Consider the following 19,604-nt stretch of genomic DNA (forward strand, 5'->3'; position numbering starts at 1 on the left):
TCTTCACCATCCTTCCATGCATGATAGCGTTCTCTACAAGCTAAGCTAAAAGACATTCATTCTTTCTTTAGGATTTGCTAGCCTTTGTGATGAGAGGATGAGTGTGTACTGTATTTGCAGGAATAATGGGGCAGCCACTTCATCTCTCTCTGCTCATAACACTTTCTCAGGCTTCAAATAGCAGGTCTGTGATCCTCTTAAAGAAAATGGACCTGGGTTCTCTTTCCTCTTTCCAGTCTTTCTCTCCAGAGTAAAAAAAAAGGAAAATTCCAATAGCTTTTCTGTTATAGATATTTAAAGAATTAAGGATCCTAGGGGTTATTGGCTAACTCAGTCCTGCTCTGCTGTTGAAAGCTTTTATTTTTTCTCATCTTAGCATACTTGAATGGATCTTTTGGTACCAGGTTTCTGTAGGCTCTTCCTTTAGTTGCAGTATAAAAGGCCAAAATGACTAGAGAGCTTATTGTACCTAGAAGGTAGTGAGTACGTAGGAAGCTAGCAGGGCCCCAACAGATTTCTTTTTCCCTGAAAACTTGGTGGTCACTCAGCAGTGTCATCTTTAGGGCGACATCCTATTTTGCTTCCATAGGTCACTGGTTAGGGTAAACAGTTTCTTAGATATCACTAAACTCATCCTCAGGTCAGCAGTCCCTTGATGGAAACCAAACTTGCTATGTTAACAGAAGAGTCATAAATGTTTTGGGTCATTAGCCTTTTGATTAGAAATATAAGGTCCGTGGTTTAGACTGGAATGTCGGGTTTCCATGCAACAGTATTAAGTTGTGATTTCACAGGGAGATTAAAGAAGACACAGCTTGGCCTCAAGTTCCAGTTGCAATGGGAAATTGAGGTGATGTAGTGCTAGCTTTGAAGAAGATAGGACTTTTCCTGCCAGAAACTCGACCAGGCCACTCTTGTTCTAGACTCACTGATTGGAGGTTTTGAGATCCATGGGCTTCAAGGACCCAAACTGGATCTGCCCAAGGATTTCTCACAGCCATATTTGAGTTATTAAACAGGATTTGTGAAAAGCAAAACTGTGTGTGTGGAAAAGAGTTTGTGAGTTTGGGGCAGTGTGTTTACCTTATCTCATATGACTCCTCAATTATTTACCATCATTTCTCCCTTTCTCTGTTTCCTTTTCTCTGTCTTCTCAGTGCTCTGGTTCTCTTTTTTTTTTGCCTCCTGAGTGTCTGCACAATTTTCTACTGTCTCCTTCCTTCTGCTCTCCTTCCCTCTGCTTTGAGCTCCTTTCTGCCTGTCCCACCCCATCCTGAAGGCAACCTAGGAGAAGTTATGGCCGTAGACCCAGATTTTGGAGCTTGATCTTCTGGGTGTGCAGTGGACAGAATGACTCCTTTCTTCCTCATGTCAAGTGACATAACAAATGAGAAAACATCTTGAGAGTGCTTATCTAAATGTCAGCATTTATAACACCCTAAATTATCTTTGTAGTAATAAAGATAAACTGAATCCAGAACAGAACTTTTGTGACTCTGGGCCGTGTTGCTTTGGGGCTGTCAGACTGGCAGCTGCTCTGCTAGGAACGCATATAAGCTTTGATGAGTAGCCATCCCAGGCATGGAGTGACAGGACTCTGAGCCATGGTTTTGTATCCAGAAAACCTGGAGGAAGGAGGATCAAAGCAGAGGCAGTGAATTTTTAGATTTTAAAATCAGAATATATGAAGAAGGAAAGCTCAGTAAGTATTGTGCTCATGTCAGCAAAGCACCCAGCTCTTAGTCTTCCTAGTTAGCTGGACTATGGCCCAGTAATCATTCTTCTTTATAAGGACAGATTAGGGTAGAAAATACTAGCCCTAGCTTGGGAGCCTTTATGGCAGAGCAGACTCTATATTTACTTCACAACCTTGGATTGGCCATCTCTTTAGGTCTGTGTTACAAGGGATCCATCCATTTTCTTGGCACAGATACCCCAGATTTCCTTTTGTACTCAACAGTGGAGTTTATTTCAGTAACATTTTTTTCTGATCAAATTGATTCACTGGTTTAATGATTATTTATTGAGCACCTACTATATGCTCAGCACTATTCTAGTCACTAGACCTGCAATAGTAGACAGACAAAAACCCCTGCTCTTGTGGATATTACATCAGAATGTATAAGAATGATTTTCTAAGTGGTAAAAACAGGCTTGGCCCTCCCAAAACACAGGTAGAGTCAAATACAGCCCTTCAAACTCGTTTTCTCTGTTAGAGCCCTCTTATAGTTTGGAAAGACACAGTTGGGTAGGAAAGGGCTCTGTGGTGTCTGGAGGAAAAGGTGGACAGCAGTCATGTTGTTGGACTCTACCTTCCTGGATTTTCCTGATGATTTGTAGAGTGGGATCAGCATGTGGGCAAGAGGCAGCCTTTGTAGCAACAAAGATATTTTCAAGGGAGACTTGTAGCTACCGTATGAGGAAACAGGATCCAGAGACCTTTCTGAGGAAGTTGTGTCTTCTTGTTCCAGGATACTAGTGAAGCTCGGGGAATGCGATCCCCTCTTTTATAGAATAGAAGAGAGATAGATCGTCTCACCTTGGGACTTTGAATCTTAAATGATAGCCCAGACCAATGCTGTCTGATAGAACTCTACATGATAATGGAAATGTTCTGCACTGTCCAGTAATATCCAGTAGCCAGTAGTACATGTCTAGACTAAAGCTTTTGAGTGAGAGACTTTTGTTTAGATTTTATCATGAAAGTCCTCAGATTCAGTCAACCTTAGACTGTATGAAGTGAGGAAAGAGAATGGTATTATTGTTATTTCTCTCCTATCACTCTTCCAGGTCCCTCTCTCCCTGCAGCAGGTTTCCTCTTATAGTCCCTGACTTATAATTAAAAATCAGCTTTTTGCTTTTGGCTGCTGCCTCCACTGCCCCCATTGGGGGTGGACTTCAACAGGAAGGATGGTGTCATTTGGTAGTGCTGACGATGCCAGATCTTTGTGTCAATAGCTTGTACATTAGGAGTAAGCTTTGTGACTCATTACAGTATTAGAATTTTCCAGGACATGTTTGGCATAAGCAATAGATAGGTTCCATTTCTGCCAGTTCCCATAAATCATGTTGTATGAATTTAGAGTTCTCAAATTTAAGATTATTTAAAAATTTAGGTTTTTTTTTCAAATTCTTTCCTAGTTAGTCAGAAATGCAACCATTGCTTTTACTTGACTTTTTAGTTTGTTTTTGAATAGTCACCAAAAGAAGAAGCTATCAGAAGAACTCTTTCCTTGATGTCTGTACTGTACTAAGCAGTGCCTTTGTTGCAGATGGATAATGCACAGGATCTGCTTTCCTTCGGTGGCCTTCAAGTGGTGATCAATGGGCTGAACAGCACAGAGCCCCTGCTAAAGGAGTATGCTGCGTTTGTGCTGGGGGCAGCCTTTTCCAGGTGAGCAGCAAGGATGCACATCCCACTTGCCAGGATTGTTTGGACCCTTCAGGTGAATTCTACCTTTACTCTTGTCAGATTGGCTTGGAAAAAAGTTACACTTGAACTCATGCACATACCTATCCACATTTCATGGTGATCGCAATGAAACTAGAGAATCTGATTTTGCTCTTGTTCCAGGCAGATAAGAATTTTCACCCATGTTGTCACCATTTATGACTGTTTCCTTCATATATGTAGATGGATATTTAATGACATATTTTAGATCATAGTCTCTGTTTTATTCAAAGCTAATAAAAGTTATACCCACCATAAATAGTTGAGAGGAAGGGGGATGAACTCTTAAGAGTTGATCTTTTTGGAAGTAAAGCTACATATCTTAGGCAATGAATAAATGAACATGACCACAGAGGGCCTTTTGTCGGGGGGATGTGTCTTTCCCCTAGATGTCTGGAACCAATCAATATGCAGTTAGATTATTAGACTCTCTGGGTTGGGAGTTGTTTAAATTTAGACTGTCTCGTGCTAGAAGATTGATTAGGCAAGAGGAGTGGGGATATAGCATCTCCGAAGAGTGGACGAATCAAGATATGTGGGCACCACATCATTATACTAAAAAACTCAAGATGTCTTCAAGCCGCAGTCTGTCCACTGGAGCTATAGTTCCTTCTATTTTTGAAAATCTGTTACGAGGACCATTTATGCTCTTAAAAAAGGAATCAATATTCTGATTCTTGCTTCAAGGGCAGGGGTGGTGGCTATTAGGGGTTACCCTTCTTGGATGTAGGGATCATGGTATTGTAGGAGAAAGGCTATTCTGAACATGTTTACGGTCAGAGGCTTTGTTTTGAAAAGATTTCCTTTGCCTTTCATCCATGCTTATTTTTAATTAATTAGAATCTCAGTCTTAAGAAAAGCTTCAGCATCTTTTCGTAGTTAATTGAAGGGCAAAGCTGGGAAGGCCAAAAGAATTGTCCCGTGAAGAGAGGCCGAGAACAATGTAGGCCTTTGTTTCCCTTATCACTAACCTGCCTTGATCTTGAAGTTGTGGTTGTCCTCTTGTTGGCAGTCACTGGTTGTGGCCTCTAAGGCATTCCACCTCCCTTGATCTCACCTACCAGAGCCAGACAGTCTCCCAGGAAGCCCAGGGAAATCTCTGCTTGTGCATCCCCTGGAAAGGTGGCAAATCTGAGTTTGTCAATGGTAGCTGTGATTTCAGGCCTGGAGAAGTCCTGGATCTTATCCTTGTAAGGCTTTAGAGGCTTGAGCACTTACTGAGGCTCAATTTTTGTGTCAAAAGCCTTAAAAGAACTAAATCAAACCTTATTAACCTTTCTCCTCAGACCTTTTTTGGAAATTTTTTCTGTAATCCCAAGTACTTTGTTTCCACTTTCAATATGAACAAATGATCTTATTTGTTTCCTGCCCTTGCTTCTGGAAACACATTTCTTAGGGGACACTGTGTAGCATCTTGATGTCACTTCTTAGTTTAAGGGAACTAAGGTACTTGAGAAGTATGCATTGGGCCTCCTTAGCAGGCCATAACTCATCCAGGAGCTGTGCCAATATGTGGTGTTATTAAGACTTTTCTGTGATTGTATGAGTGTAAGACCATGTTAACGTTTATGCAGCTTCACTAAAATTTAAATAAAGATAAATATAAAATATTGCAATTTATATTTTTGGTGGCAAGCATACTGCTGTATTCAAAATGTTTTAGCCAGGCTTTTGATGGCTCACTGGAGGGCGGTTACAATGATAGCATGGTATGACGCCAGAGCTTTTGGAAGCCAACAGCAGGCTTTTGAACATCATGAAAATGTCAGTGTTTTATACAAAGAGGGACTTGATGCAAGGTAAGAATATTTCTATGCAAGAGAGATAGGTTTCAGTGCTCTAGTGTGATATTCATTATTTCCTCTTGACGTCCTAAGTATTGATTCTGCAACTCTTCCCCTGCCTTCAGCATACAAGTGTACACACACATACTACACATGTGCACATACACACACAGTGATTGGATGAGCTTGCTCTTTATCAAGAGGGTATTCAAGGGATAGTGAGTATGTTGGAATCATGGAGCCTCAGGGTTTGTAGGTTTTATTTAAAGGTCATTCCTTCTATTTTTTTGATGATGGGCAAGAATACTGCTTAGAAGTCCAGACGTTTGAGTATTTGGGAGGACTGGGTAGCCTACTGTACCTAGAGTTAGAAAATCTAGGTTCAAGTCCAGTCTCTGCCATTTCCTAGCTCTTTTGCCCATCGGTGAGTGATTTCACCTTTCTAAGCCTCACTTTTTTCATTTATTAACTAGGAACAATAATAAGTGACTTCTGCATTTCATAAGGTTAAGTGAATGTGAAATAACATAATATACAATAAGCCCTGTGAAAATACTTGTAAAGCACCTGCCAATGATAAACGGGTATCATGTTCACCATGTGTCCTTTTTACTATGAGTTTTTACTATAAGGCAGTTCTTACTTCTTTCTTTTTACAGTACAAACCTTCTCATTTTCTTTTCTGTTAAGATGCTTATGTTTTACCACACGGCATATCCCTTGGTGCTAATCTTGCTGCTTCATGAGGGTGTTTATTTGCCTACCTGTCTTAATTGCTTAATAAGGCCTCCACATACATCTCTATGGATGAAGAGATCTTTCCCCTGGTGTTAAATGTGAAGCGATTATTCCAAGATCAAGAAGAAAGAGTTAATGTAAATATAATTGATGTGGCCACTGAATGTTACATGGCCACAGAAATAGTTTGTTTTCTTATTTAAGTGTTATTTACACTATGGGTCATAATCACTCATTTTCTGCTGTTTGTTACCCATGTATATAAGGCAGGTCAAGCTCTTAGAAGATATGCAGAGATAGAGAGAGAGGAGTCTGATACTTTTGGCAGCTTTATCTTTTTATGGTTTCTTTCTTTTTTCTTCCTCTCTTTCTTTCTCCCTCTCCCCCTCTCCCCATGTTCCCTTTTCTTCTACCCTTTCCTTTCTCCCTCTCCCTCCCTCTCTTTTTCTCCCTTCCTTCTCTCCTTTCGCTCCCTTCCTTCCCTTCCTTCCCTTAAACTTCCTGTCTTTTTCAATTCATTTATTTTCAGTGGCCTTTCTATGACCTGATTTCATTTCATGATGGCATCTGGGTGTATCTGTCTGCAGTTTGACCTACCAGGAGTTTGTAAAGTCCCGGACAGGTCATTTGTGTTTCTGTGTATAGGAGGTCTCAGAAAAGCCTTGTGAATTTCAGAGGCCATGCAGCCTTCTGTAATCTGGTTTTGGTTTTACTTCTCAGCACACTGGCTGCCTCCTTTTGTTTTCCTCTTATTTCCCTATATGTAATCTTTACCTTTTAACTGTGAGGAATTAAATTATCAAGAAATTAGTGTTCTTTTATCCCAGGGAGCACTGGCTTTTGTTGTTCTCATGCCCTTGCTTCAGTCACTTTTGGTGTCCTGTTTCCATCTTTAATAACTCACAATCTCATCTACATATGTATGAGTTATTATGCAATTACATGGGCTTGTAAGTGCTCATTGTATACAGTACTTTTGTTTGAATTGTCCACAGTTTGTAGGGTGTCATGGACCTCTGCCTGGCATAAAAAGGCATGTACATGTGGCATCGGTTATAGTGCGATTATGCTCTGTTGTGATGGATCCCTAGAACAGGATTCTGTTCTATTCTTTCTCTCCTTGGCATCTTCCTCGGAAACTTCTTAGCAGATTTTGGGTTACATAAATCTCTTTATAAAAGGAATGTCTCCCCCGCTTGTGACCCTGCACCCTCTCACCTCATTCTTTGTTGGCTCTCTAGTTTCCTCAGTTGTACTTTTCCTACTGAAGTTTTGCCAATTCATTTTTAACCATTTGGCCATCTATTGGCCTCTAATTTCCAGATTTCTTTTCTGCCATTTTCAGTGAATTTCAGTGCTCATCTACATCTTTTCTCCTCTCTTTCTTGATGGTTTTTGTGAGCTTACTGGGGATCAACATTCTCAACTGCATTGACCTTTATCTTTGCTTCTGTTACCCACGAGCTATCTTGAAACTCACTTCCTATTTTTTCCAATATCTCATGTTCTCTGACCACCTCCGTTATCTCTTCACATTTTCATTTCTCCTGTTGAACATGGTTTTTATCCTTATTGGGACCACCAGCCTCGGCACATCTTCCTGTTTTTCCCTTTATCATTAGTTCTCCTCACTCTCTTCCTTCTCTTTAGGCTCCTTCCTCTTATCCTACAAATGCTCTCAGTTATCTATCCACCTATCCCTGTCCTATCACCAACTTGTCCATCACCCCAAACCTGCCAACCAAAATTTCCCTTCTCTTCTAAACTTCTTGAAAGTGTAGACAGAAAGGGACCCATATGGGTGCACATGAGCATTATGCTCCTACTATCCCTGAAAATTTTCAAGCGTATTTTGAAGTCATTGATTTCTCTGTAGCAGTCGAAATCATCAGCTTGGAAACATTACCTCATGGCTGCCATGTGATTGTAGTAAATAATTGTATATTGGTAAATAATTACTCCGTCTCCTTTTCCTTTTATGGCAGTGTCATCTTCTTACTATCTCCTAGTTATAGCTATTCATTATGATTTTTTTGGCCTTGTCCTCTTTTTCTTTTCATTTTCTCTGCCGTTGGTCCTACCTATTTCCACCGTTTCAAATCTTACCTCATCATGGGTGACTCCAATGTTGATGTTGAAGTCCAGCCTCTCTCCTCAGGTCCCATCCTCTATTTCTACCAGGCTACTTGCACTTCAAACTTAAGGAGAAGAAAGTGAAATTTACTTTTCTCTCCCTCAAAACTAGGTTTCCCCTCCCACATTCCCTTTTTATCTATTCTTGATGATATGATTGTTGTAGTTGCCCTAGCTTGAAACTTTTGAGTGATATTTGAGTCTTTCTTTTCCCCATTTAATTGGTGAATGAATCCTGTGGATTTCTATTTCCACTATTGTTGACTACTAAACAATTATTTCTTTTTTAAAAATCTATTTTAAGGAACCTCGATATGATGAGGGCACAACATGTTCAGAGAGGAGATTCCCTCTCCCAGTGCTAGGAAATGAGCCATCAATAGTCTAAAGCAACTAGGGTGATTCCGTTCTACGTGGACATAGATTGATTTAGAAATGAGCATGTGACCCAGTTCTGACCAATGAGACATAAAGAGAAGTTTGTTGAGAAGGCTTCTGGGAAGGATTTTGTTCTTTTATAAAAAGAAAGTAAGGAGACCCTGCCCACCTCTTTCTTCCTCTATTGTAGTCGTCTTGGAGCTGCAGCAGTTGGCGTAGACCAGTGAGGTGAAAAAAGCACAAGGACAAAAAGCCAGCATGCTGAGGAGCACAATAGAGGAAAGACAGAAGGAGACTAAGTCCTTTATGGTAGGGTTTAGGCACTATACTGATTTTGGAACCATCTACTTCCAGACTTTTGTTGTGAGAGAGAATTAAATGTCTTTGTTTTTTTAGCCATTATGCTGTTACTTGCAACTGAGCATATTCATATTCATAAAATTTCCAAAATCTTTCTTGGATCATTTAAAAATTCCTTTTAAATTCCCCTTGCTTTTTCATAGCACTCATCTCAACTTACAAGTACATATTTGTTTGATTACCTATTAGACAGTAAGAGGATAAGATTCTTTTTCTATTTTGCTGTCTCTCAAGTATATAGCATAGGGCCTAGCATTGAGTGCTAGGAAATAATTATTAAATTAATAATTAAAGAAACAAAAGAATAAACTGATACCTAGGAAATGAAATGTTTTTCCAGATAGCATCTAGGGGCTGAGTGTACAACACTGTCTTTATTATTAATTATATAATAGTGGATGATTCGGATACTGCTCCTTAACTCTTTAAAGTGTGAGGCCATGGAGATGAGTGGGTTGAGATCAGATGTTAGAGATGCCAGCATTTGAATCAAAGTTCAAATATGACCCCTTGGACTAGTTCTGACCTCTTGTCTCCAGGAGCTAACTTTTCATACTCATTCAGTGACAGGTGAGATACTCAAACCTTTTTCTATCTGATAAATTCATTAGCATATTAACCAAAATTGGCTGGGGCAATTGGATAGCCATAGCTCTTAAAGCTGCATTCAAAGTCAGATTTCTTTTCCAAGTGAGTATGTATTATTTACATTTTAATTATAAATATAAGTAACAAAATAAAACAGAACTAGGAGACTTCTGTATCTAGCAAATGGTTGTTTATGTTTCTCAAGAAACATTCTTTTTCAGAATACCTGAAGATGCTGGGTTAAATATTTAAACATTTCCTTAAATGTTCAATTCAGCTGACAAACTGTAGGGCCACTGCTTTGTATAAATAAAGGGGAAATGAATAACATATATTCTATATATGGTGGCTCTGCAAGAAAGCAAAGGAAGTCCTAAAGACAAATATAACAGAAAGCACAAATCCTAAGGGAAACTGAAACTTATAGCTGTCCTGGGGACATTTGTTATTTCCCAGTGGCCAAGAGCTTTTGGTTTAAACAGGCTTTGTAAGTTGGGGAACAAGAGACAAAGTCTACAGCTTGTGAAAGGGAGAATTAGAAAAATAAAAATCTTCCACTAAAAACGAGATATTAAGGCAATTTGGCTTTGAATGGAAGGGAGAAAAATTCCCCAGAAAATTCTTCACCCAGTTCAGCCCTAGAGTGCAATTAGGTTGGGAATAATACTACTACTGTGGCCTGAAATTCTTCAAGCTGAGAATTTAGTTCTAAAATGGTCTTGACAAATAATAAACGGGGAAAAATGTTTGCTACTTATATCACAAGCATAGTATTAATATTCCTAATATATGTAAAGAGCACCTAAAAATAGAATAAACACACTAATAACCCTATAGAAAAAGATCCTGTACTTGCTCAGTTTTTGCTTTATTTTATTTGTAAAGTGTATATAATAGATTCAGGATTCTTACAACTTCCTGGTTATGTATACCTTATATTATTAAGATCATTTTTACTCCTAATAAATCATTTTTGCTTTCAAGTCTATTTTGTCTGATATTAATATATCTACCAACTTTCTGTTAGTATTTTCTTGATATATCTTTTTCATCCCTTTTCTTTCAGTCTTTCTCCCATTATATTTTGGATAGACTTTTTCTTTGTACAACCTAGAGCTAGATTTTGTTTTATTAATACAATTAAATATATTTTTATTAGGGATTTAATCCACTCCCTTTCAATTCGATTTATTGACGTATTTGGATTAATTTCTGCCATTGGTTTTAGTGATTACTTCTGAGTTTTTAACATGTTTCATTAGGCTGCTAAGGTGTGAAGTTTTTTACCTCCCCTTAAAAAATACAAGAACTTTAAGAATGCTTTAACTTAAATTTCTACAGTCTCTGTTCTCCATGAGATTGTTGGCTAATATCTTATTTCTACCTTATTTTTAACCAACTTCATAAATTAGTCATTATTATCATAATCAATGTTAATATTTTACATTTCATGCTGTTTATATTTATCAGTATGTTTACTGATTTCTTTGCCTACTTTTTCCTTCTGGGACTCAATTTCCTCTAGTTATTCTTTGAGCAAATATCTGGGGATGGTAAACATTTTTAGTTTTTACTAATACTGTCTTTATTTTGCCCTCCCTCTTGAATCATAGTACGTTTAGTTATCCTTCTGGTATCTGTCGTTATTGATGAAAAATCTGTTGCCAATCTTAAGAGTTATTCCTTCTGTAGGCAATCAGTTTTTCCCTGACCCCTGACCATTTTAAGGTTTTTCAGGTGCATTTAATTATTAGCAAGTTTTACCATTATATTTCCAAGTGTGAATTATTTTAATTTATTCTGTTTGACTTTCACTGTGCTACTTCAATCTTCAGACATGGAAATTTCCTGGTTCATTATGTTACCTGGTTCATTGGCTCTCCCTTACATTTTCTATTCTTCTCTCCTTATACTTTTGATTATATTGGACTCTCTGTTTCTAACATCTCTTAACTGTTACTTCATTTTTTTAATCTCTCCATCTCTTATGCTTCTTTCTGGATGATTTCCTCCACTTTGTTTTCCAATTAATTGATTCTTCAGTAGTGTCTAATGTATTTATTATACCCATGAAGTTGTAATTTAAAGGACTATATTTTTTATTTCTAGGAGTTTTCTTCTGATTATTGCTTTAATAGCATCCAAAAGTTTTGACATGCAGTAGTTTAAGTATGGTTCAGTTAAAAATATTTTAAAATTTTAGTTATGACTTCTTTGAGTCACGAATTATACTTACATATATTTCTTAATTTCTAAATATAATGGAAAGTTTCTAGTTTTTTGTTATTGACATTCATCTTGTGGTCAGAGAGTTTTTATTATTTCAGTCGTTTGAAAGTTCTCGAGACTTTCTGTTTGGTTAGCATATGATCAGTTTTTATAAATATTCCACATGTGCCTAAAAGAATGTACATTCTGCACCTTGACCATGAGATAGACTGCCCCTCTCTCTTTTATATGTGTATATACATATACATGTGCATTTATATATACACACACATCATATATAATGTCAAATTCTCTGTTTTTGTTTTGTTTGTCTCAGTTTTATCTAAAATTATTTAATTTTGTCCTAATTTTCAAAAGAAGTTTTATCTGGGTATAGAATTCTATGATGATATTTGTTTTCTTTCAGCAGATTAAATATATTGTTTCATTCTGTCTTCTGCTGTTGCTGCTGAGAAGTTAACTGTCATTTGGTCACTCCCTTGAAAATCTCTTTTCCCCCCTGTCTACTTATAAGATTTTTATGTTGACAATTTTCTGTACTTTTACATGATCATATATTTAGGTGTGGATTGTTTTTGAAATTTCCTGCTTAGAGTTTGTTGAATTTATTTAGTTGGATTTTTGTCTTATCTGTTCTAGAACATTTTCATCCATTATTTCTTCAAATATTGTCTGTAGCCCCTTTTCTCTCTTCTCCTGGAAATCTGTTCATTTTTATATGATACTATTTTATATAGTCCCATATGTCTATATTTATTCCACTTTTTAAAAACGTTTTTTCTCTTAGTATTTTGGCTTAATTACTATTAATGTCTTCTGCTCTGTCCTGTCTATGTTTTTCCCTTCCATATCTTTATGAAACTCCAATTAAACACATTAGACCATCTTATTTAGTTTTCTTTTTTTAACCTATTTTTCATATTTTACATCTCTGTGTCACATGTGCTAAAGTCTAGATAACTTTGTGTGACTTGTCTTCCAGTTTACTTATTTAACTTCTTCTGTGTCTAATCTGTTATTGAATCTGTCCATTAAATGCTGAATAATGTTTTAATTTTTAGAATTTTTATTTCATCACAGTTTGATATATCCCTTTTTTATAGTTCTCTATTTACTGCAGATATTTTTAGGGATGTATTTATTCAAGCATTGTAAACATAATTATTTTACAATCCATGTTTTATAATTCCAGGTCTGTTTCTGCTAGTTTGTATCAGTGGCACCTTGTTTCCTTATGTGCTTGATTATCTTTGACTGTATAAGCACTGATTTTTTAAAAACTGTTTGGGGGCCTAGAGTGAAATCTTTTCAGAGAGGATTTGGGTTTTTTCCTACCAAGTGCCTAGAGGTAATGAACAAGCTGGGACCATCTAGGATCAAGTTCACAACTTGAGGTTTTCAAGTCTACCCAAGGGATAGGAACAGCCTAGACTGTAAAACTATGAAGGCTAGATTGTAGCTTCAACTTTTCACGTTCAGTTTTTTCTTTGTCAATGTTCCCTCTTCTCCCCCCCCCCCCCCCATTGTAGTTCTTATTACTAGTACAATTTTTCTGATTTGCCTTTAAGCCAGGACTCTAAAAGACTACACTCTGAGGATAAATGTGGGGAGGGTTTCTACTTTGGGTGACTCTCGACCTTGACCCCCTTTCTCCACAAGGTTGCCAAAACCAAAACTCAAGTTTGAATCAACAAATGCTCTAGGTCTGAGTGGCCTCAGTACTCTGGTTACCTTTCTGCGTTTCTTCTCTCTCTTAGCTTTTGGACTGGTAGTTCCTACTTATTTTGTTGATTTTTTTGATGCTTTTAAGGAGATATTTTAAATATTTTATTCAGTTTTTTTGTCTTCAAAGAGCGGGCTGGTCTGAATAATCTAATTCATTATGGGAAATGAGAGTTGGCTATTGATTTTTTAAAAAATATTGTGAGCGACCTTACCAAACTATCTTATTGTTTATAACAACTTTTTAGCTTATTCATTTATTTATGCAATCATAATACTTGCAAAGAATGATAATTTTTTCTTTTATAGTAATAATAGTGATACTTTTATTCGTATCTATTTTGATAGGGATCCTTTTGGTACTTCTTGATTATGCATGATGCTGGCATTTGATGTGTGTGTGCTTTATCTACTTGTGTATGTATTTGTTTATGTTACGTATGTTTATATTAAGTATGTTATATTAATGGTAAATATGTTTACATCAACTTTATTTTCACCAAGGAGCTCTAAGAGGAATTTAGTGAATTGTGTGCCTTTTCCCATCTACTAAAATGGCCATATGATATACCACTACTATGTCCTCTCTTTGGATGAATTATATTTGTGTATTACCTAATAGTGAATTATCCTTACATGTTTGAATGACATGTAATGAATTTTCTTGGTCATAGTATTAGTCATCTATAGCTGCCTAACAAATTACCACAACTTAGCAGCTTAAAGCAGTGTGTTTATTATATCAATTTCTCTGAGTCAGGAGTCCAGGCATGACTTAGCTGGGTCCTCTGCATCTCTGCAGTAGCTTAGGTCTAATCCGAAGCTTGGCTGGGGAAGGATCTCTTTCTCAATTTGTGTGGTCGTTGACAGAATTCAGGTTTTTTTGCAAGTTGTCAGTTTAGGAGCCTCCGTTTCTTGCTGGCTGGAGCCTGCCTTCAGTTCCTTGCCATGTGGCTATCTCCATAAACAGCTCATAACATGGCAAATTGCTTCTTCAAAGGCAGCAAGAGAGAATACTCAGCAAAACAGACATTACAGTGTTGTACAGTGTAATTACATCCACATTATCACATTTAGCCTGTCACCTTTGCTGTATTGGTTAGAAGCAAGTTGTACTCTCCCATTTAAGGGGAAGTGATTACAAAGGATGTGTCTGGTTTTGGTTTAGACATTATGAATTGGTTGCAAGTGACAGAAAATGGCATACATAAGATAGACATTTATTTCTCTCTCATCTAAACATCTTCAGGTCAGCAGCCTAGGGCTGGTGCGGCTGCCCTGCCCCAGGGAGACACAGGAGTCTCAAGTTCCTTCCAGTCACATTGTGATGCCCTTCCTAAGCAGTTTCCCTTTTCTTGTCATCCTAGACAGCTTGATCTGCATTCCAGAGAACATAGTAGAAGCAGAGACATGGAAGAGGAGGCAAATGACTGAGAGGTCTTTTAAGGAGGATCCTAAAAGCTGTTAAATGATGCTTCTGCTTATACCACATTGATGAAAAATGTAGTCTTTGTACTTTATTTGCCCAGTAATAATTTTGCTACTGTGGAAGAGTCGGAGAACAGATCATGAGGGACCACTAGCAGTTTCTGCCACAGCTAGCTTTCAGCTTAAAAAAAAAAAAAGTTTCTTTTTTCTCTGGAACAGTTTAGCATAAAATTATTTTGTTGAGACTTGAAAAGATAATCTGAGAAAATACCGATGACTCAGTTTCTTTTATGTAGAATGGGCAGGACTTGAGCACAGTATAACAGAGAGGATTGGACTCACCTGGACTAGGTACAGTGTTGGATATAAAAAAGTCTGGTTGTGGCAAAGGAGCCTGCTAGGGCAGAGGTCTTACATATATTGTCTCATTTAATCCTTGCAAGAATTCTTGGGGTGGGTAATAGTATTCTGGCTTTAAAGAAGGGGATATTTGCCCAAAGGTGCTCAGATAATTTGTAGGAAGGCTATACTTTAAATCCAGAGCTTTGATATCAAAGCCCATGTTCTTTTCTATAGTTTGAAGAGTTAACAGGCTCCCACAGAAAGGGCCATCCCTCTAAGGGTCTTGAATAGGGACCTTAGTCTTTTTCTTCATCAGTTACACAAGCTCTTGACTTTGATATTTTGAGCTTGCAGAGAATGAGATGGGGAAGAAACAGGTAGGATTTATGGACATCTCCTTAAGCCAGCTCCCATAGACAATAGTCTGAGTGGTAGTCAGGATGTAACGTGATAAAAGTCAGTTTTGTACCTTTCTTTCCTTCCATGGTCCACTTATGCATTAGGAAGTATCAAATGGGCAGTTGAGCCTCATTAGGAATTTCATGCCCACAGGCTTTTGCCCCCTGGCAACAAACCCTGAAAACAACTCTGACCAGCCTTTCCAGAAATAGGCCTGGTCATACTGGGCAAGCATGTCTCAAACTGCTGCTTTGGTTCATTTTTTCAGAATAGTCAAACCTCTTCTGAGTGGTGTCTCTATGAAATTTAAATCACAAGGTCATAAATGGGGAACTTCTCTCTTCTCTCACTCCTGTCAAGTACTTCTGAATATTTTATTGAATTCTGATCAGTAAGAAGTTTTCTCTCCCAGCCTTTCTTCTGCTGGTAACAGAAGTCCTTATTTAAAGAGGAGAGTTCATAAAGGGTAGGGAGAAGGCAGTAATTGAGAGATGGCAGGAAATATCGACCCTGTCCCCTGCTGATGATAGCCACACTTTGCAGCCTGTGTTGCCAGTGCTGGATAGAAGACTGGTGGGTGAGTCTCAGGGCTTTTTCAGGAAGTTGGCTGCATCCCATTATCTCAGAATGTGTGTGAAGTGTTTAGCGAAACAGCACTGGGTAAAAAGCTGTCATGTGGCTGCAGAACAGAAGGATTTCTTTGTATTGGGCAATCCATAATCCCTTTGTTTCAGAGAAATCTCTAAAACTGACTTCCCAGGCCGCCTCCCAGCCCCCACTGTGTTTCATTTGCATATATAACCTTGAGGTTTAAAGCTAATTTATTTCTATCTCATTTTCTCTCAGCCTTTATACTGCATTTAATCAGTTGCTTTGTTGCTACTGTTACTTCATCCAGGCTTGCCGTGAAAGGATTATTGCTGGGCCCTTGCCCCAGGCTCATCCAGAGCATCTGGCCAACATGCCTGAACGCAGAATATCTCAGAGGCTTTTGCTCTCAAACTGGCAAGTGCAAGGTGGTTTTAGGCTGTCATGGAGCCTTCCTTTTGCAGAGCACCCAGAAAATGGGAAGGCTAAAGGGAACTGAAGGCTCTTTTTAAAAGCCAACTGGAAAGTGTATGAAAAATAAAATGCAAGCCACCTGCTGAATTCCCAGGTATCCTCCCCAAGTCATTTTTTGTGATTAGGTCATTTAGATTCTCATGGCAAGAACTTGAGGACAGAGGCTGCCTCAGTAGGTTTTTGGTTAACATTAGATTGGGAGTTCTGGGGGCATTCTGAGGGACTTTACCTCACAGTTGCTCTGGTACCTTCACTCTGAACGAGTGAATTTTCACAGTCCTCATTGTCTTGGTGGAAAACTCTTTTGGGGGTGTGTGGACCCACATTAAGGTGGGCACTAAGATTCAAAGAGAAGCAAATGCCAAGCAGAAAGTGGGCCCAGGACTAAACTTGCTGGGCAGTTCTCAGCCAGCCAAAGAGAACAGGAATAGGCAAGCCCTGGAGTGTACCTGTGGCATTTAACATGAAATTCCTGTTGCCCAGACGCTTTTGCCAAAGAGTTGTGTACAGTGATCAGTAGCTGAATGGAGAAGAACTTCAGATCCCCCTCAGTACCTCTATCAGTTGATTTGTTCGACCACAGAGCCAGCTGGCAGCCAGAATGAGAAAATGAGTCAGAAGCTCTGATTTTTTAGGCTAAGTAAGAGGGCTTTTAAGTATCATTCCAGTCAGAGAACTCCTGGGATCTGGAACAATGAGTTCCTGCAAAATTGAGATAAAGTCCCCTCTCCAGTCCTGTAACTCAAAGTGAAGTTTGCCTTAAATGAGTTGCAATCTCTCTTTTTGCAAAGGTGAGAAACTATTGGGGGCTTTCAAGCTAGATGGTGCCTTGGTGCTACATGGAGAAATGGGTGTCTTATACAAAATTGTCCAGCCTGCTTGCCCTCCCACCTTCTACTTTCCCCTCCCTTCATTGTTGACTACCACTTGTCTTCAGATATTCATAATTGCCAATTAGGTCCCCACATCTCTCTTGCTATGGTTAAACTTGGCCCTGTGTTCTTGAAGTCTGAACCCAAATGTTCACTAAAACTGCATGGCTAAGGAAGTGTAAAATTTTTGTTTCCTCCATGGAATGTGGTCTTACTTCTCTGTAGTGTTTTGGTATATTCTCAGATTAGTGTCTGTGAGGTGACTTACATAAATTAAAATTTAACGTCCAACTCTGATTTGGTAATGTATTTACATGGTTAAAAAATCAAAGGACACCAAAGGGCCGTGGTGAAAACACTTCCTCCCACTTCACTTCTGTGCTTTCCAGCATCCCTTCCTCAAGGCAACCAATGTTGCCAGTGTCTTCTAGAGTTTTATGCATATTCAAGCACATAACACCCATATAGTATTTTTCCCATTTTTACACAAAAGGTAGGTTACTACATATACATGATTCTACAATTTGCCTTTTTCATTTAACAACATATCTTGGTTATCATTTTTTGTTAGTATCTAAAGAGCTTCTTAGGAGGTGGCTTTTGTTTTTGATAAATGTAGAATGACTCAAGTGGAAGCTTTTGGGAAAATGTGTTAATTGACTGATGTTTAAAAATGACAGCGCTCCAATTAATTAGACTTATTACTAGGCAAAATTTATTGTTTAAATGAAGGATATATTTGATTGTCGTGTCTAAGAAGTGATTACGATGGCTTTTTAGAGCCAGTATGACACATAGAGCATCTTCGATAAGTCTGGAGTCAATGTGTGGTTAGTTTTGATCGAGAGTTTGTGCAATTCAGAAGTTTAGTTTAAAACCTGTTAAGACAATAAAGCAGCCACATACTAGGTTTCCTTGGCCGCATTGTTTCTCATCCACTGTGTTGGGAGTGTTTCGTAACAATCAGATGTAAGGGGCTGTGCTAGATATACCATGGCCACTATGCAGTTTGGACTCTGGAAATGCCAAGATGCTTTGTCTTTGTAACTGTGAAAAGTGAAAAATAAAAAGCTTAGCTATTTGCATTTTTCTCACTGAAACCTGCTGACAAGTTGAGAATGCTTTCAGACCCAGGTTGCTGACTGATTGGACTGTGGCCCTTTAATGGTCATGTTCCTGGTAAAGAGACAATCCCCAGAGGGATGGGGGTGATGAGTTGGGTATGGGTAAGAGGGCCCATCTTGAGTGTTTGCCAGGGCAGCCACTTTAATGCTTCTGGGAGAGCCAGGCTATTTGCAGAAGGTGGAAGTCCTTTCTTTCCCTTTAGAGGGGTGTGAGGGCTTAAAATCCTCAGGACCAGCTTAAGACACCCAGAGGTCCTAAATAATGAAAAGAATATGGTACCTGTCCTCTCACATCCTCCCTCCCTACAAATAGATAATTCAAAATAAAAATAATTTGGAAATTTAAATTGTCCACTATCTTCAGGATGGATGACTAGATTTTTAAAAAGAGTATATCACATATCAAATTGACTCAAATTGTTTTTGTTTTTTGAGTATGCATGCTTTGCTGTTGCCCAAGGACAAGTTGTCTATTTTATGATCCAACATCAAGAGATTCTAGTTTTGAAGAGCTGCCCTCTTTCTAGGATTCGGGTGGTAGAAATTATTTTACAATGTCAAGAATTTTTAAGTTTTTAAAAAAGTTTTCTTTTATTTAATATAAATATCTTTACCCAAACTAAACATTAAAATAGCTCTGAAATTTTCCTTCAAGAAGTGCATTTTCTTCCTGAGTGCTCCATGATGAAATCAGTCTTAATTTCAGTTCAACTGGTGTGTAAAAACACACAGTGAGTGATTATTAGTCCCCGAAGGAGACAAGACAGATGGAGCCCAGAATGGAATTGGCTTTATGATTAATTGAATCCTTGAAGAGCTGAACAGAGAGCTGATTCGGCCCAATCAGTGCCTTGAGACAGCTTGTGCTGTCCTGGGTTTGAGAGAGAGGAAAGGGTCACAATAACCCAGATTTATCCTCTATTAAAATGGATTGGATGTATGCGCCAGACGGTTCCCATTTTTAAACCATTGATGCAGGATAATTGGAATGGAA

At 38.3% G+C, this 19,604-nt stretch overlaps 1 protein-coding gene across 1 annotated transcript in view; it reads left to right on the top strand.

Annotated features, from left to right (window-relative positions):
* The window catches only part of SIL1 (SIL1 nucleotide exchange factor), a 176,025-nt gene that overhangs the window by 118,612 nt on the left and 37,809 nt on the right, over positions 1-19,604 (top strand). The window contains exon 9 of the mRNA XM_006923058.2: positions 3,273-3,394. Within this exon, the coding sequence (XP_006923120.2) occupies positions 3,273-3,394 (122 nt within the window). The remainder of the gene's footprint in view (positions 1-3,272; positions 3,395-19,604) is intronic.

The sequence above is a fragment of the Pteropus alecto genome, unplaced genomic scaffold (assembly GCF_000325575.1).
Source record: "Pteropus alecto unplaced genomic scaffold, ASM32557v1 scaffold78, whole genome shotgun sequence".
Lineage (NCBI taxonomy): Eukaryota > Metazoa > Chordata > Mammalia > Chiroptera > Pteropodidae > Pteropus > Pteropus alecto.